The sequence below is a fragment of the Staurois parvus genome, unplaced genomic scaffold (genome assembly GCF_062004578.1).
Source record: "Staurois parvus isolate SC_StPar_1 unplaced genomic scaffold, SC_StPar_1.0 ptg000409l, whole genome shotgun sequence".
Classification (NCBI taxonomy): Eukaryota; Metazoa; Chordata; class Amphibia; order Anura; family Ranidae; genus Staurois; species Staurois parvus.
This window is the reverse complement of record NW_028318205.1, coordinates 3,873,317-3,898,831: the sequence shown is the minus strand read 5'-3', so window position 1 is coordinate 3,898,831 and position 25,515 is coordinate 3,873,317. Positions and strand designations below refer to the sequence as shown.

General features: G+C 42.6%; 1 protein-coding gene across 1 annotated transcript in view; it reads right to left on the bottom strand.

Moving 5' to 3' along the window:
• TRAPPC12 (trafficking protein particle complex subunit 12) overlaps nucleotides 1-25,515 on the bottom strand; it is a 185,985-nt gene that overhangs the window by 33,164 nt on the left and 127,306 nt on the right. Inside the window, exon 8 of the mRNA XM_089686734.1 lies at nucleotides 13,400-13,473. Coding sequence (XP_089542860.1) covers nucleotides 13,400-13,473 — 74 coding nt within the window. The remainder of the gene's footprint in view (nucleotides 1-13,399; nucleotides 13,474-25,515) is intronic.

Here is a 25,515-nt window from a genome sequence, read left to right as displayed (position 1 = left end):
GGGCGTCGATGACAGGCACCATGATGTCTACATGCAGTTTATTATACTAGTGCTCAGAATATAGTGCAGGAAGGAAAATGGTTGACAGATATTTCATCATAGTTTGCTTTGACCTAAAGCAACTTTGTCGATGTACCAAAACCGAATATATATATATTACACACACACACACACACACACACACACACACACACACACTCATACGGTGAACGGTGTAGGAATTACAACAGTTTGCATATGTGCCTCCCACTTGTTAAGGGGACCAAAAGTAATGAGACAGAATAATAATCATAAATCAAACTCACTTTTTAATACTTTGTTGCAAATCCTTTGCAGTCAATTACAGCCTGAAGTCTGGAACGCATAGACATCACCAGACGCTGGGTTTCATCCCTGGTGATGCTCCGGGTCTTTTGGTGTTGCTGAGCTCACCGGTGCATTCCTTCTTTTTAAGAATGTTCCAAACAGTTGTTTGGGCCACGCCTAATGTTTTTGCTATCTCTCTGATGGGTTTGTTTTGTTTTTTTTCAGCCTAATGATGGCTGGCTTCACTGATAGTGACAGCTCTTTGGATCTCATCTTGAGAGCTGACAGCAACAGATTCCAAATGCAAATAGCACACTTGAAATGAACTCTGGACCTTTTATCTGCTCATTGTAATTGGGATGAGGGAATAACACACACCTGATCATGGAACAGCTGAGAAGCCAATTGTCCCATTACTTTTTGTCCCTTCACACTGTTCACCTGATTTGGATGTAAATACCCTCAAATTAAAGCTAACAGCCTGAAGTTAAAGCACATCTTGTTCATTTCATTTTGAATCCATTGTGGTGGTGTATTAAGCCAAAAATGTTAGAATTGTGTCGATGTCCCAATATTTATGGACCGGACTGTATATATATATATATATATATATATATATATATATATACACACATACACACACACACACTGCTCCAAAAAATTATAGGAACACTTTAAAAACATCAGATGTCAATGGGGAATAATATCATGTTGGATATCTATACTGATATGGACTGGGTAATTTGTTAGGAACGTAAGGATGCTCCATGGTTTGATGGAAATGAAAATGATCAACCTACAGGGGACTGAATTCAAAGACACCCGAAAATCAGTGAAAAAATGATGCAGCAGGCTAGTCCATTTTGTTGAAATTTCGTTGACAGCAACTCATAATGGTACTCAGTAGTTTTTATGGCCCCCACGTGCTTGTATATGGCATGCCTGACAATGTCGGGGCATGATCCTATTGAGACGACGGATGCTGTCCTGGGGGGAACAGGGCATCAATGAGCTCCTGGAAAGTCTGAGTGCAACCTGGCAACATTGGATGGACCGAAACATGACATACCAGAGGTGTTTCTATTGGATTTAAGTCAGGTGAGCATGGGGACCATTCAATGGTATCAATTCCATCATCCTCCAGGAACTGCCTGCATACTCGCCACGAGGCCGGCATTGTCGTCCACCAGGAAGAACCCAGGACCACTGCACCAGTGTAGGGTCTGACAATCCAAGGATTTCATCCTGATAACTAATGGCAGTCAGGGTGTCATTGACTAGCCTGTAGAGGTCTGTGCATTCCTCCATGGATATGCCTCCCCAGACCATCACTGACCCACCACCAAAATGGTCATGCTGAACGATGTTACAGGGAGAATAACATTCTCCACGGCTTTTCCAGACTCTTTCACGTCTGTCACATGCTCAGGGTGAACCTGCCCTCATCTGTAAAAAGCACAGGGTGCCAGTGGCAGACCTGCCAATTCTGGTGTTCAATGGCAAATGCCAATCAAGTTCTATGGTGCTGGGTAGTGAGCACAGGGCCCACTAGAGGACGTTGGGCCCTCAGGCCACCCTCATGAAGTTGGTTTCTGATTGTTTGGTCAGAAACATTCACACCAGTGGCCTGCTGGAGGTCATTTTGTAGGGCTCTGGCAGTGCTCATTCTGTTCCTCCTTGCACAAAGGAGCAGATACCAGTCCTGCTGATGGGTTAAGGAACTTCTATGGCCCTGTCCAGCTCTCCTAGAATAACTGCCTGTCTCATGGAATCTCCTCCATGCTCTGGAGACTGGGAGACACAGTAAACCTTCTGGCAATGGCACATATTGATGTGCCATGCTGGAGGAGTTGGACTGCCTCTCCAACCTCTATAGGGTCCAGATATTGCCTCATGCTTCCAGTAGTGTCACTGATCCTAGCCAAAAGCAAAACTAGTGAAAAACAATCAGAAAATGTGAGTACGGAAAAAAATGTCAGTAGCCTCCACCTCAAAACCATTCCTGTTTTGGGGGCATCTCATTGTTGCCCATCTAGTGCATCTGTTAATTTCTTAACACCAAAGCAGCTGAAACTGATTAACAACCCCCTCTGCTACTTAACTGACCAGATCAATATCCCAGGAGTTTAATTGACTTGATGCTATACTCTGCTTAAAAGGTGTCCCTATATATATATATATATATTTATATCTATCTATCTATCTATCTATCTATATCACGCTGATATAAAAGATTAATTAACACTGAGCTCTCCAGCGTTAAAGCCACAGAAGAACCTCTGCTTCTGATACAGTTGCGGATGTGTTGGATGCCGGGTTCTTTGCTCTCTGTGGCTCCATCCCCCGGCACTACGTTTGCTACAGAACACAGTAGTAACGTAGGGGCCGGTTGATGGAACCACAGTACTCCACAACTGTGTAGAATGCAGAATATTTTTTTGTGGCTATAGCTCTTCAACAAAAGGTGGGATATGCAGTCACCAGAGAGCACAGTATTCAGGGACCTCTTGATACCAAGCCAAGATCAGGTGGACCAAGAAAGAATGCAGCCACAACTGCCAGAAGAACTGTTTGGAATACAAAGAAAAACCCATAGGTAACCTCAGAAGAAATACATTCTGTTCTGGAAAAAAGAGACTGGGTGGTTGTTTCAAGGAACACAATACAACAATACTTGAAAAAATTAGCTGCATGGTTGACACAAAAAAGCCCAGTTATAAAATGCCCAAAAACACCTTGACACACCACACAGCTTCTGGCACACTGTAATCTGGAGTGATGAAACCAAAATAGAGCTTTATGGTCACAACAATAACCGTTATGTTCTGAGAGGGGTCAACAAGGCCTATAGCGACAACAAAAACCATCCCCACTGTGAAGCATGATGGTAGCTCACTTATGTTTTTTTTGGGGGGTGAGCTCTAAAGGCATGGGGAATGCTGTGAAAATTGATGAATGCAGCATGTTATTAGAAAACACTAGCAATTTGCAAATTTCTGCATGAAAGCTGCGCATGGGATGCCCTTGGACTTTCCAGCAAGACAATGACCCCAAGCACAAGGACAAATTGACACTTCAGCAGCAGAAAAATGTGAAGGTTCTGGAGCGGCCATCTTAGTCTTCTGACCTTAAAATCATTGAGCCATGCTGGGGAGATCTTAAACCTGAGGTTCATGCAAGATGACCAAAGACTTTGCATGATCTGGAGGCATTTTCCCTAGATGAATAGGCAGCTATATCACCTGCAAGAATTTTGGGTTCTGTGGTACCATGTGGTTTGGTGGCCGCAACGCATGTATTTGTTAGATGTGTTTGGGGTGCCATTAACAATTAAAAGTGACGTACGGGTTTACAAAAACAAAAACCAAACATACTCAACTAGGTGGACACAGCATCAGTTCGATGTTGCATCTGCTCCCCACTGGCTCGAATACCAAGAGCTCAGCAATCAAACACAGCTGATTGCTCAGTTATCGATATTCAGTTTGCAGAGAGCGGTTGACTGTTATTCACCGGTTCTCTGCTATGCCCCTCCAGAGTTCACTGAAGTGCCAGGCTGTGAAGGAGGTGGGAGCAGCTATCTTAGACTCTAGCGGCTTGCTAAGGAGGCTAAACCAGCTGGCAGTCCAGGAACCAGGATGGATCCCAACAAAAAAGTTGTGATCTTTCCAGATCCTGGTAAGGCTCTGTGCTGTCAGCCGACAGTGAGCTCTAGCCCGCTGTCAGCTGAAAAGGAGTCACAGGAGTGCAGAACTAAGTGCACTCCTGTGATCCATAGGAGAAGTATAGCCAAAATAACTTTGGCTATACTTCCCCGTTAATGGCAGCTGTGTGCATCTAATGAGGGCAGCATCTTTCCATGCAGTGTGGCAAATATCACAGACAGTACGCAATTGTTTTTAATGGCTTATGTTGAAGCTGTAATCCTCATTCACTTCCACCAAGTGGCCCCCCTTAGTAGGAAGCACATTATGCATCAGCACAGTTATGGGCATTTCACCCTATACTGTTTACAAGTTTGTACACAGCAGTCATATGGAAGAAGCCTGTTAGAAAGTTAGAAATACACTAAGATGGTGACTAAAAGCAAGGGGACTTCTTGACCGATGAATGGTCTTTTTTTAAAGGAAAGCTTTCCTTTTTCATGGTTTATAAAAAATACTACCAAATATTACAGGACAATTCAGCTTATAAAACATCTCAATGATATACAATTATTGAGTAAAAACACTGCTCCAGTCTAACTCCACAGACTCACTTATTTTCCTTTGGGGAGCCACCATCTTGACTCTTGCACAGAGTAAAGTAAAGCCAGGCTTTACAAAGCACAACTTAATAGCCAGCTTTTCCCTTCCTGTGATAATTGTGTTGCTTAAACAGTTGATGGGGCAGATTAGGAAAGTTACACAATGTTTACATACTTCAGGAATAGAAAGTTTCTCTTTAAGAACTTTGGAAAAGTTAAATAGGGGGTGTGATGTTTCCATTAATGCACCAAATTATTGTCAAACTGTTTATCTTTATTTTCCTTCTTGCCAATGCAATCCTCTAAATTAAAAATAACTAAAATAAAAGTTAAATTGATGAATTGGTAGTGGGGTTTATATGCTACAAAATATAGAGTGGGTAGATCAGAAATGCTGCTAGGCTCTGCCAGTGCCAGTGCCAGTCTTTCTTTGGGGAACCAACACTGGGCATTTTAATTTAAAAATGAAAAGTTTTTCAGCGTTTTTGCATTAACATTTAGCTGTATTTTTCCACGTTTGCGTTTCTTAGTGTTTTTTACACAAAAAGTAAATAACATTTTGCTAAAAAAAAATAAAAAATGCCCAAAAATGCTGGTTTGCCGTGTTTTACAGCGTTAGAGCATTTTTACAGCTAAAAATCTCCTCCATAAAACACATTAGTTCTGGGTTTTTTCCAGCCAAAAACCGTTGATTAAAGCCTATGTGTGCATGGACATGTAGGATATCATGCTGGGGAGTTTAATGAATCCGGTACCAGACAAGAATGAGACAACATTCCACTCCCAAAACTCCAGCAACCGGTCTCCTTAGTTCCCAAATGTTTACAGAGTTTTGTTAAAAAAAAAAAAAGAGGTCATGCTACACTGTGGTAAACATGGCCGTGCCAACTTTTTTGAGGTATGTTGCTTCCATCAATTCCAAAATGACCTTATTTTTTCTTAAAATGGTATATTTTCACGGTTTAAACATATATGCTATGTTTTCTACTTTGTAATGTGAACTCATTATGGGTTTATGAATTCTGCAAATGATTGCATTTGGTTTTTATGTAGATTTTACATAGCATCTCAACTGTTTTGGAAATGGGGTTAACAAACAAAAAAATAAACAAATTAAAGCTTTTGCTGCAATAGTCAACTTTAGTACAAATATTTCCTCTGTAGTACTTTTTCTGCCACTAGAAGTCCTCAATCTGATGGTCAGCGTCATTCAGCGGTCAGCAGATGGTCAGCGTCAGCCCCTCGTGTGCTGTTTGTAGGTGCTGTAATGTTTCATGTATTGTCCACCCCTCTATTGTACAGCGCTGAGCAAACCCTTTGGCGCTATATAAACTAGATGTAATAATAATAATAATAATTCAACTTACTTTCTCTAAACCCAGGTCACACTGGACTGACACCAGCTTTTGACTGGTTATTGAAAGCAGAAAAACAATGAACTCATCTCTCTGTCACTCTGATTTCTCTTCTTGTCAGGGACTGCATGCAGCTGATACCAGGTCAAATTTAAGTACTGACACTACTTGCATTTAAAAAATATATTTGTTGATGTACCATTGATTACAAGACTGTTTTCATTTCTGTCTTTTATATCTGCCTAGAGCAGCCTCTATTAAATGGTGTACCACAGTCCTGATTGAGTCACTGTCCCATCCAGACCGCCAAAAGTCACGCCACTTAGGACTTGGCTTTTCCTCCAGCAATCACCACTGTCATCCTTACAGAGCCATCAGCAGGAAGCAGCACAATTTTGGATGGCGGGCAGGAGTTGCCGTACGAAAAGTCAACTTTTCAAGTCACCAAACAGTTGAGTGGTTGGCAGGGCACACCTAGCAACCAATCACTAGCTTGCAGCTCCTGTCCTCCATCCAGACCTGCTGTGCCTGTCGTCCTTTGCCCTGTAAGTGTAAAGTAGGACAGTGAAAGGGGGGATGTGAAAGTGGGACTGCGGACACTAGGGAGAAGGTGGAAGGGGGGTGTTTGGGGAATAGAGGACAGTAATGTTGGGGGGGGGGGTTGCTGAGGACAGTAAAGTGAAGGGGGACCGAGGACAGTAAAATGTGTGTGTGTGCGTGGCGTGATGTGAAAGGGGGCAAAGTGCACTGCAGTGAAGGAGGGCTGAGGGCATTATTGTTGGGAGATTTCATGTTAGGGGGCTGCAAGAACACTACTGTGAAAGGGGTGATGGGGGGAGTTAATGTGAAGGGGGGCTTAAAACACTGCTGTGAAGGGGGGGGGCATCTTGATGTGAAGGGGAGGGAACTGTGATATGCAGTGGGGTTGAGGACACTGCTGTGAAGGAGGGACTGTGCTGTGAAGGAGAGGCTGAGGACGCTGCTGTGATGGGAGATTTTGATGTGAATGGAAGTGACAGTGATGTGCAAGGGAGAAGGCTGAGGATGCAGATATAAGAATAGGATTAGGATATGAGGCTTGGTTCAGGAATTTGCACATGCAGGTTGTAAGTAGACCAGTCCATTCATTTTAAGGGAGGGAAAGAAGTCCCCAACCCTTTTTTTTTAAAAAATTGCGCTGCCCCAAGCCACACAGTACTGTGACATGGTTTGGCACGGGCAAAAATGTGCTGTGGATGCGATGTGTGGACATGCCATTAAGAATTAATGATATTTCTGCACCTCTGCAAAAGTGCAGTGTTCAGCTTTGATATAAAAATATCAATGCAGCAATAACATCTAGATTTAAGAAGTATTTAAAACTAACACCTTCATTTAAGTGTCTTTTTATAAATCCATCCAATTAACCACTTGCCAACCAAGCTATAGCCGAATGATGGCTACAGCGCATTTTCCCAGTTCTGGGAGGGCGTCATATGACGTCCTCCCAGAACACGCCCTCCTGTGCACCGCCAGTGGTGCGCACTAGTCTATCTTCGTGATCGCTGTGTCCTACAGACCCAGCTGATCACGTGATGAGGTAAAAGGCCAACCACAGTGGCCTTTTACCATGTGATCAGCTGTATCCAATGGCACAGCAGATCACGGGGAAAATACAGTTGCCAGTTATCAGCAGCACTTTCCTCGCGCTGTCACAACATGAGGAAAGTACCGTATTTGCCGGCGTATAAGACGACTTTTTGACCCTTGAAAATCTTCTCAAAAGTCGGGGGTCGTCTTATACGCCGGTACACATGTTATGGGGGCTGCGGCATTAAGTACAGGGGTTTGCAGGGGCTGATGTCTCTTACCTGGATCCAGTCCCACGACGATCCGGTCCAGGAAGCGCGGCGTCTCCTTCAGTTCGGCCACTGGATGTTCGTGCGGCTGCTCGGCTCCGCCTCCTCACCGGTGATTGGCCGCCAGAACTGTAGCTCAGGAAAGGCACACAGGCGGCCAATCACCGGCGAGGGGGCGGAGCCGAGCGGCCCCGCGAAAATTGAGTGCCGGAGCAGCAGGTAAGTGTTCTGTGTAGAGGTGCTGCTGCAACCACATATGCTGGCTGCAGCAGCACCATACGAGAACAGGGTCAGCAAGTCTCAGTGGGAGGAATAGTGCCCCATCATTGGTGTCACTGATACCAATGATGGGGCACTATTCCTCCCACTGACACCAACGATGGGGCACTATTCCTCCCCCCCACTGACACCAACGATGGGGCACTATTCCCCCCCCCACTGACACCAACGATGGGGCACTATTCCACCCCCCACTGACACCAATGATGGGGCACTATTCCACCCCTCACTGACACCAATGATGGGACACCATTCCTCCCACTGACACCAATGATGGGACACCATTCCTCCCACTGACACCAATGATGGGGCACCATTCCTGCCACGGATACCAATGATGGGGCACCATTCCTGCCACTGATACCAATGATGGGGCACCTATTCCCCCCACTGATACCAATGATGGGGCACTATTCCTCCCACTGACATCAATGATGGGGCACTATTCCTCCCACTGGTGTGCATTGGAAGAGGGGTAGTCTTATACGGCGAGTATAGCCCAAACACTACATTTTAGCAGGAAAAGTAGGGGGGTCGTCTTATACGCCGGCAAATACGGTACTGCTGATAACCCACAGCTATCACAGAGAAGATCGGCATGATCATCAGTGCCCTGCAGTGCCGCCCAGCAGTGCCACCAGTCAGTGCCCATCAGTGCTGCCTCATCAATGCACATCAGTGAAGGAGAAAAATTACCTGTTTGCAAAATTTTATAATAGAAACAAAGAAAAACTTTTTTTTTTCAAATTTTTTTGCTATATTTTTGTTTTTAGTGCAAAAAATAAAAAACCCAGTGGGGATTAAATACCACCGAAAGATCTGTTTGTGTGAAAAAAAAATGATAATTTCATATGGGTACAATGCTGCATGACCGTGCAATTGTCATTCAAATTGCGACAGTGCTGAAAACTGAAAATTGGCCTGGGCACGAAGGGGGTATAAGTGCCCATAGGCAAGTGGTTAATGGATCCACAGTTTCCCACTACTGCAAATTTTTCTTAAAGCGGTAGTAAAATCCGCTATCAGTTCTACTTTTGAGGGCCCCCCAGGTGGGTTATGCCATAATGTACTAGTATGCGCAGCATATTATTACATTATGGCATACTTACCAGTCAAACTGAGCCCTTCAGCACTGCGGTGTAATAAATCCGGCGGGTAACAGGCACTTTCATTTTTGCCCAGTCTTCATTCTGGGTTCCGTGCCTGTGGTTGCTTGATTGGCTGGGCCGCTATCATGCGAGCATGCACACGGGAGTCACATCGCGGCAGCACAGATCAGAGCTGTAAATGTTTGCTCAGCTGTGCATGCCTTGCTCAATGTACATGATAGCTGACAGGAAGGAGAAAGCATTTATGACAAAATAGGCTGATGGGGTCTCCTTCTGTCATAAATACCCTGTGTTAGCAATTTGTGACAAAAGAAAGCTTACTATCACTTTAGGATCCACACTTTCTGCAATCAGAATTTCCTCCTAACCAACTGAGTTCACAGTCGCTATGCATACATTAAAAAATGCATGACCAATGGGACCTCTTCGTTGGCCTTCTCTTATCTACAGACTTACTAAAGCTGACCACAGATGAATTAACATTTGGCTAGTTCTGAAGGAACCCAGTTGAATTTTGATCCATGTGTGGCCACTGCAGTTGAACAGAAGTCGATCTACCAATCAATGTCTGTTATACAATAGCGCAGCGGGGAGGATTTCCCAATTGACCTTGAATGTGTAGATGGGGAAGTCGGTTCAGTTTTTAAAACTAAACCATGTCGTTTCTGCAAAGTCTAGTCTGGTGGTTTAGATGTGCAAATGGTGTTGGGGGAATTAATCACCATTCTGGAAGACTGCCCTATATACTGTAAAAGACTGTGAAAGAAATGAAAATACCCCTGGTTGTGCTGCCCCTGGCTGTGCCTCCCCTAAGGAAGGCCTACATTTATACTGAGTTGGGTGGGGGTATTGCCAAGTAAGCAATTAAGAATGCATAACAGAGACACATGGTGAGCAGGGCAAACTTCTCACACCTAAGGAGGACTACTAGAGCCAAAAAGAAAGCAGGAGGGCAGAGTTGTAAAGATTAGGATCAGATAATAAATTTGGGATAGACAATAGGAGCAAAATAAATACCACAGTAATATGGACCAGAGTTAAAGATTTTGGAAGCAGTAAGAATTACCAATAAGAAGATTGATAGTTATGAATCAGCTTCAGTTATAAGTGGATTTTAGAAGCAGTATGTGTCCATGCACATGTGTATGGAGATAAAACAAGATGTTGTACGATGACAGAATATGTTGACAATTTTGGTAATTAATCAAATGTGGTGGCCTGCCAATTTAATAACCAGTCAGATATCATTAGTCGAATGAATACTTTTTTTTTTTAAACTCACACGAAAAACAAGTATAATCTGTTTTCTCTAAGATGTACAATTAAAAAAGGACGTTTTTCATTAAACTAAAGTGATGTTTCAGTGATGAGTAGGAGTCTCTTTATCTCTGCCTTGAACCTTCCTTTTACAATTTCTCAACAGAATACAATTGTTTGGTAAAATAATCCAACTCCCAGTTATTATTTTATTTGAGCAATATGTGCATGGTATGCTGGATTTTACAGGAATCATAACCATGTCTATGAGCATTTTACATAACTATGGTGCCAAGGCTACATCAAACAATGACAGACCTGATCTGACTCTGCTTTTCAGAACTTCCGATACCTGCAGGTCTCTCAAAATATCAGAGAACAGGTAGATATGCAAACATGCTCAGGCCAAAATTAGAAAAATTCAAATGCTGAATAAGTACTGAATAAGCAATAATGTAAACAATAAGTGGTGATAGCAAAGCAGCATCCCCAACAGTTCTTTTATGGTACGCCTGTCATGGCATACAAGTAGCCAAACTAGCCTTTGAATGCACTTACCTTTGAAAGTCTTCTCTAATGCCATGAATTCCTCAAATCCATGGACACTGTCTTATGCTATGACACTAGCTTCTAGTGAAAAGAGATAAGCTCTGCCCCTTCATTTCTGTCGGTCAATCATTACGACAGATTGCAATATGGCATATAGGAATATGGAAAGGGTAGTGGACCCACTCTTACCACTGATAGAAAACCACTGTTTAATTTCTGGGATAAATGTCAGCACTTGTATTCTTTGACAAGTGCGCTTGGAAGCGAACCTATAAAGGCAGAAATATAGGTACTGCCAGTGCTGAGCTGTTTTTGAAGGTGCATGCACTTTATGACTTAGCAACCTAGAAATACATATGCAAAGCATGTCCAAATGTTGTTCTAGGTCTGTGACATACCAAATGCTAGATTGACCTTGGATAAATGACCTTGGACCGATGAAAACAGTCAGCAATGGTACTTGCCATCTTGACAGGCCCATTTTAAGAGCATACACTTAAAATGGGCCTGATGAATAAATCCTATGTGTCGCTTGTTTAATTAGTGAAATGATGACCAATGACCTATTTTAAAGTCTATTTTTATAAAAATGACCATATCCGATGGGACAGTAGGGATGACAAATTCCCATGTTCTCAATGTGGAAAATGTGTATTGGAGGTTTGGTGGTTTATGTATTCACAAGTAGATAAGTGTTGCACTGATTAAACTATTTTAGTTAGGAAACGTAATGTATGAAAGAATGAAAGGGAGGGACAGTATATAAGAAATGCATTGTACGCTGAACTGAAACCGCTGGAAGCAATAGCATAGGCAACCAGCCATCTATAAAAAAAAAAGCCAAACACTTGTTCACCCCAGGTACCTTGCCATACAGTTTGTTGCAGTAACGCGGCAAAATGTACAGACAAAATAAATACATTATTTTAAATGAGGCTTGTTCACACCAATGTGTTTTCCATTGCAACATGCTGAAAGGTCATCATGCAAGCTGCATTTTGGATGTATTGATCTGCAACAGGCATTTAAATTAAATGTGCAAAATCCTTAATAAAATGCTAAAATCGCATGTCAACACACGGAAAAATCAAAATAGCCAACACTTTTCTGGATTCAACCTAGCCTAACCCTAGGAGTTAAGACTGAACTCCAGAAAAAAAACAGCTAAACACACACAGATGAAAATCCATAAATTGAAGTTTTTTAACTTCCCAACAGAGTCTGAGATTTAAGCCTGGTACACACGGTGAGCTTGCCAGTAGGTCACTGTACTAAAATTGCATCGTTAGTGCAGCGATCTCCCCGCTGAGCTATGGTGTTCTGACACAGTGATCGCCTGACCGCCCCTCCCCCTACCACAACCCACCAGTCAGTGTTTGCAGAGCACTGATTGGATGCCGATCAGCTGCTGGTTTTTAAGAAAGCTCGTTTGATAGAATCCGGCCGAGAGACGAGCTTCTGTCAAACAAGGACCTGTTGTACACACAGGCCAAAGGTTGGCTGGTATCTACTGTATTGGCTGATTATGGCCGATATTTGGCCTGTGTGTACTGGGCTTTACACAACACTATCACAAAGCACAGCCCCGCCTGACAGACTAGATCTAAATTTTTCTTAGCTGCAGTTAAGCAACACTTACAGGTCTTGTTCGTCTCCCAGCCTGTGAGTGGATAGTGAAATTATAAACAGTAGACTGATCAGCTCATATATCTATCCCTTGTTGGCACAGGAGCACTGAAGCACAACTGATTGGCTTCTTGTGCACTTCACTCTCTCCCAGTCTGTTCTCTACTGTACAGGGATTAGATGAGGATGATAACAGTTCAAATTTAGATACTTGCACTACTGTTGATGCATTATTATGAAGGTTCATTCATATGTGTCTTTCATACTTTCCTGGATTTCAGCTTTAAACCTAATTTGGTGTAAGAAAATAAAGTAACACATGAGATGATCATCGCCCAACGTAGCCAATTACTGTTACATCAAGATATGGGCATTTGGTGATATCTGTAGACACCCTCTAGTCAACTGATCAAACTGATCACCTAGAATAGATTTTTTTCCCACTAATTACAACTCCATCAGAGAGAAGGTCAACACCATAGGTGCCTGCGCAGCACATCAAACATTCGTGTTCAACCACGCTCTCATGTGCAACAGTCAGATCCTTTGACTATCACCTCATGTCTATGCTTCTACTTAGTAGTTTAGGGGTAAAAACTGGTAGCAGTTTCTGTAATTAATTACAGCATTTAGATTCTATAGCCAACAAACAATGCAACACATTTCATCTTTGTCCTACAAATTGCATCCTACAAATACAAGGAGAAAATCCAACTGAAAGAGTTTCCTTTGTGCGTATTCCTGGCGTGTGCTGCCAGACGGCATTCTAGAAGCTGGCTCGGCACTCTTCTCCTGTATATACGGTAGCTCTGCAGTTTGCTGCCGCCCACGTACCTTCATCATTAGCAGACAGTTTGCCATGGAGTACATCACCCGGCCCAGACGTGACCTCCACAGCTGAACAGAGGCTGCAAAATAAGATCAGCGCGTGAATGTGCACAAATAAATTAGAGGTTCTTTCTAGCCATCAATCACTGCTCCTATGAATTCTGATTTAAAAGATCCCCCTTGTTAACACTGCTGGGTTTCAGGCTAGAATTTTTAATACTCTCTAGGCTGCAAGTCAAGACAAAAAAGAAAAAAAAAATGCTATTTTTATTTTTTTTCCGTTCACTAAGGGACAAGCTCACATAGTTCACGGATTAGAAGTCTGCATAAATGATGCAGCCATGCAGAAAAGCCAGCAACCTTTCCAGTTTCCTAGCAGACATGCTAATTACAATGACAAAAATTCAGTGTCATAAAACCATTAGCATGCATATAGAATGCGTGCACCGGATGATATTAGAGGCTCATCATTATTGTAGGAGCAAAAACAGGATGTGCTGGTGGTATTTGTGAATGATTGTAATGCCAATGCAGACAGAGATGGGGGCGTCTGAGCCATATAGTTGTCAGCTTTTGGCAGCGTGAAGCCCAGGAGAAAGCGCTGAGCTCAACTACATCCCCTTATTGTTCTGTAGCTGGCAGCCTACATAGAGCTAAGCATCTGCCAATGTTACGAGATCAAAGAGGCTCACTAATCTTCTCGGGGCTGAGGGGACCAGCAGTGAACTGGTGCATGAGATTACAGAGCATCATGCAGCCCATCGATCTGAGCACACATTCCCTGCGCTCTGCCGAGTCCTTCGCTTAGACTGCAAGCTCTTAGAACAAGAAATTATTTTCAATATTTGACTGGTACAATGCAACACATACTACCTTTGAGGTTGTATTACCATCAGGAATAGCAATAAATACTATAAATGGTAAACTTTTAGTTTGCACCTCCTATTTCTTTTGATCTACAGATTTCCTTCTAGAATAGAAATGGTCACATAACAAAGATTCTTGTGCAGTTGTGTGAGAACCTCAGCATCTATGGTGCAGATATGACTACAGTGCACAACCTCAGGACACCAGTACTGATTTTTTTTTAAATTACTGCCAATAAAAATAATTTGTAAAAAAAAAAAAATTTGCCTTGGTATTGCCCCATGATGATCATGCACATATAACTCAGCGCCATGCCAACAGTAATCACTAAAGCCTTGCTTGAATATCTGAGAAAAATGGAGGTGGACACTGCTGACCTCTCCTTTTGACAATGCTAGTTGCCTGGCTGTCTTGCCATTTCATTGGATTCATTATCGTATCCCCCCAGTTATTCTTACTTTACCAGCTTCCTCGCGCTGAAATCCAAGGTGTAGGCTGCTAAGCAGGCTCCTCTGCTCATTTGGCATTGCTTGGTATGAAGTGATTGGCTGCCAAACCTAAGCACATGAGTGGAGGTCACATACTTCCTCATACCTGGAAGCACAGACTATCGTCACTGGCTATGTCGGAGATAGGAGTGCTAAGGTAAGCTATAAATTATGCAATTTTCTTTCCTTCAATCATGGGTTGAATCACCTGATTCCACCATCAACACAGTCAGTGTTGAATGGGGAATCCCTCCCGCTGCACTATTGTATGCTGACAATGGGGGGTTTCCACGTTATCAGAATACAATGATCACTGCAGCCGGCTATAGCTGCAGGCAGTGATCACACAAAAAACCCTCAAACAGGCTGGTTGTATTGAAGTTAACTGATAGATCAAATTCAGTACAACCAACCTTCCCATAGATGGCTCATACCCCACAGTTATTACCTTTTGTATCACTTGACCCTTCCCTTTTAGATTGTAAGCTCTAACGAACAGGACCTCTGATTCCTCCTGTCTTCAAGTGTATTGTAAGTGTACTGTCTGCCCTCACTTTGTAAAGTGCTGCGCAAACTGTTGGTGCTATATAAATCCTGTATTATAATAATAAATGGAGTAAAATTCGGCCTGTCTGTAGGGAAACCTAAGTGTGCTTCTAGTCTGCTGTTGGTCACACGTTCAAAATAAAGAAAAAACAGCCTTTGGGATATGAAGTAAAAATAAACAATCTCAATAAGCTGTTTTAAATTGTCATAAATATATATTGGGAATCAAACCTGTATTATTTTTTGGCAATAACATAGTGTTGTCGGATTTCTGCCAGTCATAGGCTGTGTCTTCTCAAAACACACCATACATAACCACATCACCATTGCCATGATTCTGAGCACTGCTATTCTATTGTAGTTCTAAATGCATGAAGCTCACCAAACAAGCACTGGAAAAATTTCCCAACTAAAAAGGCAATGGGTTATAGATCTAACCATTTTTGGCTCCTGTGACTGAAGACACTGAACGGAACAGGAAGGTGGAACAGCATAACATAATAGTTTTTATTACATTTTAGGTCACCACAATTGTCCTCTTAGCAGAATGCAATTTAAAGCAAACCCCAATACTTCCCTTGTTTTCTGCACTGAAACCATGCTACTCTCTAAGCAATACATTAGCAGCACAAGGCTGAATGTAAACAAAGCAATGCTTACACTGGCCTGGATGACAGCTCTCAAAGCTCTCCAGAAATTGAAGAGATAAGACCTTATATTTGTAAAGGTGCCTACTTTACATGGCTATACTGGAAAAACTAATTTATTTTTAAAGTGTAGTACAGTAAATTTTCTTTTAAAACACACACCATATAATATTCATGCTTTCAAGGAAACTTGTAGTGAGAGAAACATTCTGCCCAACTCTCTCTACTTTCAATCCTTTTAGTCACTGAATTAAAACAAGCATGCAGCAAAGTTAAGGTGAAATCAGAATTCTTGATCTCTTGTTCTAGAAAGAATTAATACTAGTAGGTCATCATGACAGCCAGGCAAGTAGTATTCTGAAAGGGAGAGGCCAGCAATAGCAGCTAACTGAAGTTCAAGTTGGCCTCCAACAATCCCACCCAAAAGAAGAAAAAACAGAACCAACCATAGACCTTGGATCAGATGATCACCTAATTCTGGGCTCACCACGTGCACTAAGCATTGCTCACAAGCCTTACATTGGTGGTGTCATCTGCTCACCTAGTGCTACTTGCAACATGGAGACACGCACAAGATCTTCACTCATACCATCCACAGAAACATGGCCACACATCATGCTGCTTTACATAATGGGGTTGATTTACTACAACTGGAGAGCACAAAATCTGCTGCACTTCCGCATAGAAGCAAATCAGCGTTCAGGTTTTTTTTGTCAAAGCTTAATTGAACAAGCTGAATTTAGGCGTTGATTGGCTACCATGTACAGCTGCACCAGATTTTGTACTCTTCAGTTTTAGTAAATCAACCCCTGTGTGTAGCCACATTTATTTCTAATGGACTACCTTTGCTGTGAGCTGGCATGTTATGAAATACTATAAATGCTCCACCATATAGTATAATGGACTACTCACCTCCTCTAGGTGTACTCGCTGGCAGGGAATAGTCACAATTGGCTCTCAGAAAGTCCTAGAAATCTTTCTTTCATCCTTGTAATCACCTGTGCTGCATATGTCCCCTCAGCCCCCTTATAATTACCTGAGCCTGATCCCGATCCAGCAGTGTGCCTGAGAACAGCGGTTCTCCCTTCTCTGTCCCTCTCACTGCACAGATTGATAGCAGCGGGAGCCATTAGCTGCTATCCATCAAATTCTGAGATGAGGGAGCAGGGGGCGGAGCAGAGTCACCCTGTCTGGGTCAATGGCTCAGGAGTGAGCCCGAACGAGTGCCCTCATGGCAAGCAGCTTCCTATAGGGGCAAGTGCCGAAGAGGAGGAGCCAGGAGCGCCGTCAGGGGACCCCAGAAGATTGGGGCTGTTCTGTGCAATACCATTGCGCAGAAGAGGCAAGTATGATATGTTTGTTATTTTAAAGGACAAAACAAACCTTTACTCTAGTTTCACGCTTGCCTGCAGTTTGCTGGCTGTGGATGCAGAAATCACACCTGTTCCCGCACCAAAATTGAGCTGCTCTTACTAGATGCGCGGAGCTGCCATTCATTCTGAATGTCACCCACACGCATCTCAGCCCACAGTGTGTTTGCAGGTGCGGGAACCACATGGAAATCACATGGTCAAAAAAACCCATACAGTTTTCCTGGGGCCATGTTTTTAAAAAGGTACATGCACCTTTTTCCTGCAGGACACATGGGCACAGCAGCCCTTTTAAATGAATGGGATGCTGTACCCAAGCAAACGCGGGCCACACAGCCCACAATAGTGTTAACCTAGGCTTAATGTTACTTTAATGGGGTATTTTTTGACATTCTTTTGTATTAACCTTTACAGAAACCCAGCCACAAAGTAGAACGAACCATATTTGTGTATTTTGTATACAACAGACAGCTCAAATCCAAAATTACAGTGATTAAAATGGCTGACTTCAACTACCCTCAGACATTATTATTTTATAGGTTCACATACCGTTTTGTTAATGTTCTTTACAATTTAAACCTTTTGTTCAATAAAGGGAAGGCAAGGTTAAACATGTCCGTTAAATAAGATGGTATTTATGAATTATTCAGGTTTCTACATTAAGGTCCATTCATCCTGGAAGTATATAGGGTTTAGCAACTTTTACCATCAAAAAAGTTCTAATTACAAACAATGCTGACAAACTCTTTGTTGAAGCAAGAACATCAGCAAAGTCGCAGGTGACAAAAACTGACACTTCAAAGCACTTTGACTAGCACAGGTGTCATAAAACAACACTAATCATGTGCAAAAATGCAATAATTCTTAATAAAAGGCATGTGTTTTACTGTCTAACCTGCACTAGATCAAAGCTAAAAGAATTCTGGTAACCCATAGTTACTGCACACATGCCCTTCTAGAGTAAATAACCCCCCCCCCCTGTTGTGCCCTACTCCCGAGATTTCTGGTGAGTGATGCTTTTAGTGGTCAGAAGTCACAAAGCCACCGGCTATGTCTAGACACCAGCTTATTTCTAAAGTCAGGGCAGCGCTCACATTCCAGGTGCAGGTGTCTACAAGTAATTGCAAGTGTGGCTCTTATCAAATGTTCCCAGGCAGTGCTGTCACTTTGCTGTTCTTCTATTTCTGCTTGTCTACCTTGCTGTTAAAACTCAGGCAGCGGCTTAACCACTGCACTGCCTGAAAATACTCTACCCAAAGCTGTGCATGGCCATACCTAAAAAGGTGATATTTGTAAAGCCTGCAAATCCTGACACATAGGACACACACTGGCTTATTATTAAACTAGATAGCTAGGAGGTTAAAGGAGGAGACATCCAGACATTAAAAACCTTCATATTCATTTGATCAAAAATTATTTGGTGGAACTGTACTGAAAATGTAACAATATGAAATGTCTTTCTGAGATAGATAAATTAAGAGCAATAGATTTACATTAACATCTGAATACTACCATCTTTAAATGTGTTGTTTAAATAGTGCTTAGTATGCGTATGTGAATTAATATACTGTATAGTTCTATAGTCTAAAACAAAAATAGGAAAAAATGCCCCTGTGCTAAACAGATATTATATGAATAAATGAATTTACCAAGCAGCTAACACCCTACCCTATACCAAAGGTGCAATAAATTGTAAACAATAATATTGGTGTAGCGCTACAATAAGTGGAATAGTAAATAAATATAATCAATAGAAAACATATATAAGCATAAATAAGTGATGGATCCTTCAGGGATCTATATAACGTGAAACAACAAGTGACTAAGTGCATATATAACTAGTCCCAAAACTGGACCCACAATAAAGTGCAAAAACACCCAATCCCAAATTGGGATAAATAAACAAAGTGACACAGTGAGTCCCAATTATTGGGATAACCTTTGATCAAAGGTGACTAGTGCTGAGACTCCCAATAAATAAACATATATCAAATACACATAGCAAACTAGTAAATACAATGATCAATGTAAATAAAAGACACTTAAAAATGTATTATAAACAAGTCCAAAAAAGTGCAAAATTTTGCAAATAATACAAATAGATGTGCTTCAATCTTCAACAACAGGCGCTTGTAGTGCTTGTGCCACACGCAGGTGGATAGATATCCTTAAATGGCTGGAATGCCTCCTCACCTCCTTACCGCGACCCTTAGGGCCACAACGCCTTATGGATCACCCTGAGAACCAATGTTGTAAGGAAGTTACCATTTGTGGTTATGTGGAGTCACTGGAGCCTGTTTAATGTGAAGCTGTATGGTGTGGAGCTATCTGCTGTATAGGATCCAGGGTGATCCATAAGGCGTTGTGGCCCTAAGGGTCGCGGTAAGGAGGTGAAGAGGCATTCCAGCCATTTAAGGATATCTATCCACCTGCGTGTGGCACAAGCACTACAAGCACCTGTTGTTGAAGATTGAAGCACATCTATTTGTATTACTTCCACAATTTTGCACTTTTTTGGACTTGTTTATAATACATTTTTAAGTGTCTTTTATTTACATTGATCATTGTATTTATTAGTTTGCGATGTGTATTTGATATATGTTTATTTATTTAGAGTCTCAGCACTAGTCACCTTTGATCAAAGGTTATCCCAATAATTGGGACTCACTGTGTCACTTTGTTCATTTATCCCAATTTGGGATTGGGTGTTTTTGCACTTTATTGTGGGTCCAGTTTTGGGACCAGTTATATATGCACTTAGTCACTTGTTGTTTCATGTTATATTTTTTCGTATTTTTCGCTCCATAAGATGCACTTTCCCCCCCCCAAAAAAAGGGGGGGGGGAAATGTCAGTGCGTCTTATGGAGCGAATATAAAGCGGCCGGTCCGGTATTTCTGCCGCCACCATGTCAGAATATCAGGTCGGCTGCTCAGCTCTTCTCTCCTGCAGGGCCTTACCTGATCCTCGCTCCAGCGCTGAACAGTCTTCCAGCGCTGGCTTCTCTGACAGCCGGGTGCCCACTGTGCATGCGCAAGAAGCGCTGCGCTTTGTGAATGGTCCGGTGTCTTCTGGGACACGACAGGTCCCAGAAGGCGCCGGGCCATTCACAAAGCGCAGCGCTTCTCGCGCATGCACAGTGGGCACCCGGCTGTCACAGAAGCTGGCGCGGGAAGAAGAGGGAAGGAAAAGTCCGTGAAAGTGGGAGCGGGTACCTGTCAAATTCAGGTACCCGCTCCCCCTCCCTCCTCAAAGGTCTGCAGTCTCTGGTCATCTGTACTATGTCCCTGGTATTTTCCCTGTACTATGTACGCAGTCTCTGGTCATCTCCTGTACTGTGTCCGCAGTCTCCGGTCATCCCCTGTACTATGTCCGCAGTCTCTGGTCATCTCCTGTACTATGTCCGCAGTCTCTGGTCATTCCCTGTATTATGTCCGCAGTCTCTGGTCATCTCCTGTACTGTGTCCGCAGTCTCTGGTCATCTCCTGTAGTGTGTCCGCAGTCTCTGGTCATCTCCTGTAGTGTGTCCGCAGTCTCTGGTCCTTCTCCTGTACTGTGTCCGCAGTCTCTGGTCCTTCTCCTGTACTGTGTCCGCAGTCTCTGGTCCTTCTCCTGTACTGTGTCCGCAGTCTCTGGTCCTTCTCCTGTACTGTGTCCGCAGTCTCTGGTCCTTCTCCTGTACTGTGTCTGCAGTCCATTGGTTCAGAATATTTTTTTTCTTGTTTTTCGCCTCTAAAACCTAGGTGTGTCTTATGGTCAGGTGCGTCTTATGGAGCGAAATATATGGTATATCCCTGAAGGATCCATCACTTATTTATGCTTATATACAGTTGTGTTCAAAATAATAGCAGTCAGACATCACTAACCTGATCAATCACTGTTTTTGGTAGAAATTATATTTCTACATGGCAAATAACTTACTAGCAGGTGTAGTAGAGTAATAGAAATCCAGCAGACCCAACAGTCATGACATGCATGCTGCTGATTCTGTGTAATTGAATCACTAATTGAAAGGGGCATGTTCAAAATAATAGCAGTGTGGAGTTCTATTAGTGAGGTCATTCATTCTTTGAAAAACAGGTGGCAACTATTGCCCTTATTTAAGGAAGGAAGGAAGGCAGCAAATGTTGTACATGCTGGTTACAGTGCATTTCTCTCTGAAATTCTGGAGAAAATGGGTCATTCCAGACATTGTTCAGAAGAACAGCGTACCTTGATTAAAAAGTTGATTGGAGAGGGGAAAACATATAAAGAAGTGCAGAAAATGATAGGTTGCTCAGCTAAAATGATCACAAATGCTATAAAATGGCAACCAAAACCTGAAATACGTGGAAGAAAGCAAAAAACTACCATTTGAAAAGGATAGAAGAATAGCCAAAATGGCAAGGACTCAGCCAACAATCAGCTCCAGGAAGATCAAAGAAGGTCTAAAGTTACTTGTGAGTACTTAGTCACACTGTTGAAAAAAAGACGTGCTGAAGAGGTTACAATTTGCCAAAGAGCACATTGACTGGCCTAAAGAGAAATGGCGCAACATTTTGTGGACTGATGAAAGTAAGATTGTTCTTTTTGGGTCTAGTGGCCGGAGACAGTTTGTCAGACGACCCCCAAACACTGAATTCAAGCCACAGTACACTGTGAAGACAGTGAAGCATGGTTGCGCAAGCATCATGATATGGGGATGTTTCTCATACTACGGTGTTGAGCCTATTTATCGCATACCAGGGATCATGGATCAGTTTGAATACATCAGAATACTTGAAGAGGTCATGCTGCCTTATGCTGAAGAGGAAATGCCCTTGAAATGGGTGTTCCAACAAGACAACAACCCCAAACACACCAGTAAACGTGCAACATCTTGGTTCCAGACCAACAAGATTGACGTTATGGAGTGGCCAGCCCAATCCCCGGATCTTAATCCAATAGAAAACTTGTGGGGTGACATCAAAAATGCAGTTTCTGAGGCAAAACCAAGAAATCGAGAAGAACTGTGGAATGTAGTCCAATCATCCTGGGCTGGAATACCTGTTCACAGGTGCCAGAAGTTGGTTGACTCCATGCAACACAGATGTACAGCAGTTCTCAGAAACAGTGCTTATACAACTAAATATTCATTAAGTGATTCAAAGGAACGCAAAATCTTCAAACATTTTTCAGTTTCTATAGTGAATGTTTGAGTTTGTAAAGAAGAATACAAACACTGCTATTTTTTTGAAGTCTAATATTCACTTTTCTTCAATTTTTTTTAGAAGAACAACACAAATTTGATCTATTTTTCTTCATGTTTTGATTTGGAATAGAATGTGTAGTGTTCCCAATGCATTTATGTGTATGGAAATAAAAGCTATTAGAAGGATTTTGAGCTTTATTCACTTTTTTCAACACACTGCTATTATTTTGAACACAACTGTATGTTTTCTATTCATTATATTTATTTACTATTCCACTTATTGTAGCACTACACCAATATTATTGTTTATACTTCTATAGTGCTTTAAGACTACTAGGGCAAATTTTAGACAGGAGGCGATAATCCACCAGCACGTACTTGAGTTTACTCCTGCACTCCAAGGATGTGCTGGTAGATTATCGCCTCCTGTCTAAAATTTGCCCTAGTAGTCTTAACTACTTGAGGAAGCCCATGTAATATGCAGATAGGACCTGAGTAAACTGAGGACCCCAGTGCTGCAAAGTAGATATGCTAACCAGTAAAACGTGCACAATTTTAAATGACCTTTACATGTGGCCATGTGCACTAGAATTAAAGTGGTTGTAAACCTCAGACATGAAATATGAACAAAGCGCATCCTTCTATAGTGCGTGATTGTCTCAGTACAGAGTATTAAATGTCATTTCTGTCCACTGCCTCATTCCTCTGCTATCTCAAGGAGTCACTTCTGATGGGTTTGCCTGACACTAATAGAAAACTGGTGACAGGGAAGGGCAGTGATTGACAGCCTCAGCTCTGTTCATGTGTGCTGTGTGAAGGGAGGTGTGTCCCTTTCTTCCAATCAGCTCTCAGAGCACGTCTCAATGATGTATCGTTAGCTACCTGCCCACTGCTTTTCAGAACTGAGAAATCCTGTGCAAATTCTGCACTTTGAATGAAAGTCAGGGAAAGATGGCTGTAGATAAACAGATACAACTAACTCTGTGTATCATCGGAGGCCAGTCACTTCTGTTCCAACATGACTGAGCACCAGTACACAAAGCAAGGATGAGCGTTGAGCATGAACATGGATGAGCGAGTTTGGGGAAGAGGAACTTGACTGGCCTGCACATCAGTACCTGACCTCACAAATGCGCTTCTGGAAGAATGGTCAAACATTCCCATAGACAGGCAGGCGTCCTAATACCTTTGGCAATATAGTGTGTGTGTGTCTGTATATTACACACACACACTCTCAAATGGGTTAGAAAAAAAAATGGAAAAACTACGTTTTGTGTTGAAAGCGGAAGTGATGTAACCTAGCTAACAGGTGGGAATCCTCACTTTTGACATTCACTGTATGCGCTGCTAGTAATACAGAGTAATGTCAGAGTTTACTGAGGTTCAAATAGAGCACACTGTTGGTACCGCTTATCTGGTGCCTCTGTGACTGAAGTTGCCAATTTATTTGCTGTGTCGAGAGGTACAGTATCAAAGGTTATGACAGCATATACAGTTTCCGGGAAAACGTCCTGTCAAGAATGACCTTGAGTTCTGCAGTCTTGTTTTTTTATTCCGGGTCACAATCCTGCGCAATGTCCTTTCGTCTCTTTCGGTTGACCATATGGGACCGCACTTATGCTTATCAGACCACGTTTTCCCGGAAACTGTATATGCCGTCATAACCTCGATATTGTACTTTGCGACACTACAGTCACAGAGGCACCAACTTAGTGGGTACCAACAATTTGCCCTCTTGGAAGCTCAGTAAGCTCTGACATGACTCCATATTACTAGCAGCACAGGCAGTGAATGATGAAAGCGAGGCTTCCCACCTGTTAGCGGTCTCATTACATAGTGGAAGTAAAGGAATGTTACAGTACTTCAACTTTCAATGCGAAACATGTCATCACTTTCACACCTGCAAATCATGTAGTGTTTCCATTTTATTTTTGTCTAACATATACATATATATATATATATATGTAGCAGGCTCCTTGTACAAGAGGATTCAGAAGGAATCACATGTTCAGCAGTCAGTCCTTTCTCTCTCTCCCCTATTTGTAAAATCTGGGCATTCTGCCAAGTTCATGACTCATCCACTACACAGCAAAGAACTGGGAGGGGGAGGAAGCAGGAAGTGAAGGGAGAGAACAGAGACAGGAGGCTGGAGAAAAGACAGGGACACGTGGAGCCCGTCCAAGCAGAGGAGGAGGCACTACAGCACTCAGCGCGGATAGAGGGACCCTGCTGTGTGTTCAGAGTCTGGTGAGCTGTCCCCATGGAGAGAGTAAGACACACCATTTACACTTTGCATATAGACTGGGACATCCGCACCCCACTGCTGGGATCTCACCCATCCGGGGCCCTGTGCAAGCCACAGATCCCTCTGCCTGCTTTGCCCCTCACCACCAGTGTAATTGAGACTGTCTGCCCCGGGGACTGACACATACTGGGAGATTGCATCCTGCGACTGCCCCTGGTCTTGGGGTGCTTTGTGTTGCGTTTAGATACTGAGGTTGGACCCTCTCAGCCCAGAAATCTAGTGAAATCGGATGTAACCCACACCAGCTAAAACTCCAAAGAAGCCTTCAGCTGCTATTTACTTCATTGTAAGGACTAAACGTGCACCAACTAGAGCTCCACCGTTACAAGGACTGAAGTGGGGGAATCTGGCTTAGTAGCTTTATTAGAGGTACCTCTTTATTGCATTCTGTTCTGACTCTGAGGTGATTTTTGGCTAACGCCCCTCAGAAGCAGAATCATACCCCGGTGTGGGTAATACATTTCATTGATAGAGCATAAGTAAGTTTATTTGTTTGATATCAGTTGTATTCTGCTGAAAGTGCGGCTCTGCCATCCGGAGACTCTTGGCTGTGAAGCCCTCTAGTGGCAGACCAAATTTACTGCATTGCATAAAAGAAGAAAAGTACGTTTTGAAGTTAAAAGGGGAACTCCACCCCTCTACACTGCATTTCATTCTCCATAAAATTGTTCTTGTTTCATTTAACCCTGTGTCAGCAAATTTCTTGGTGGGGTATTTGCTATTCATTACCA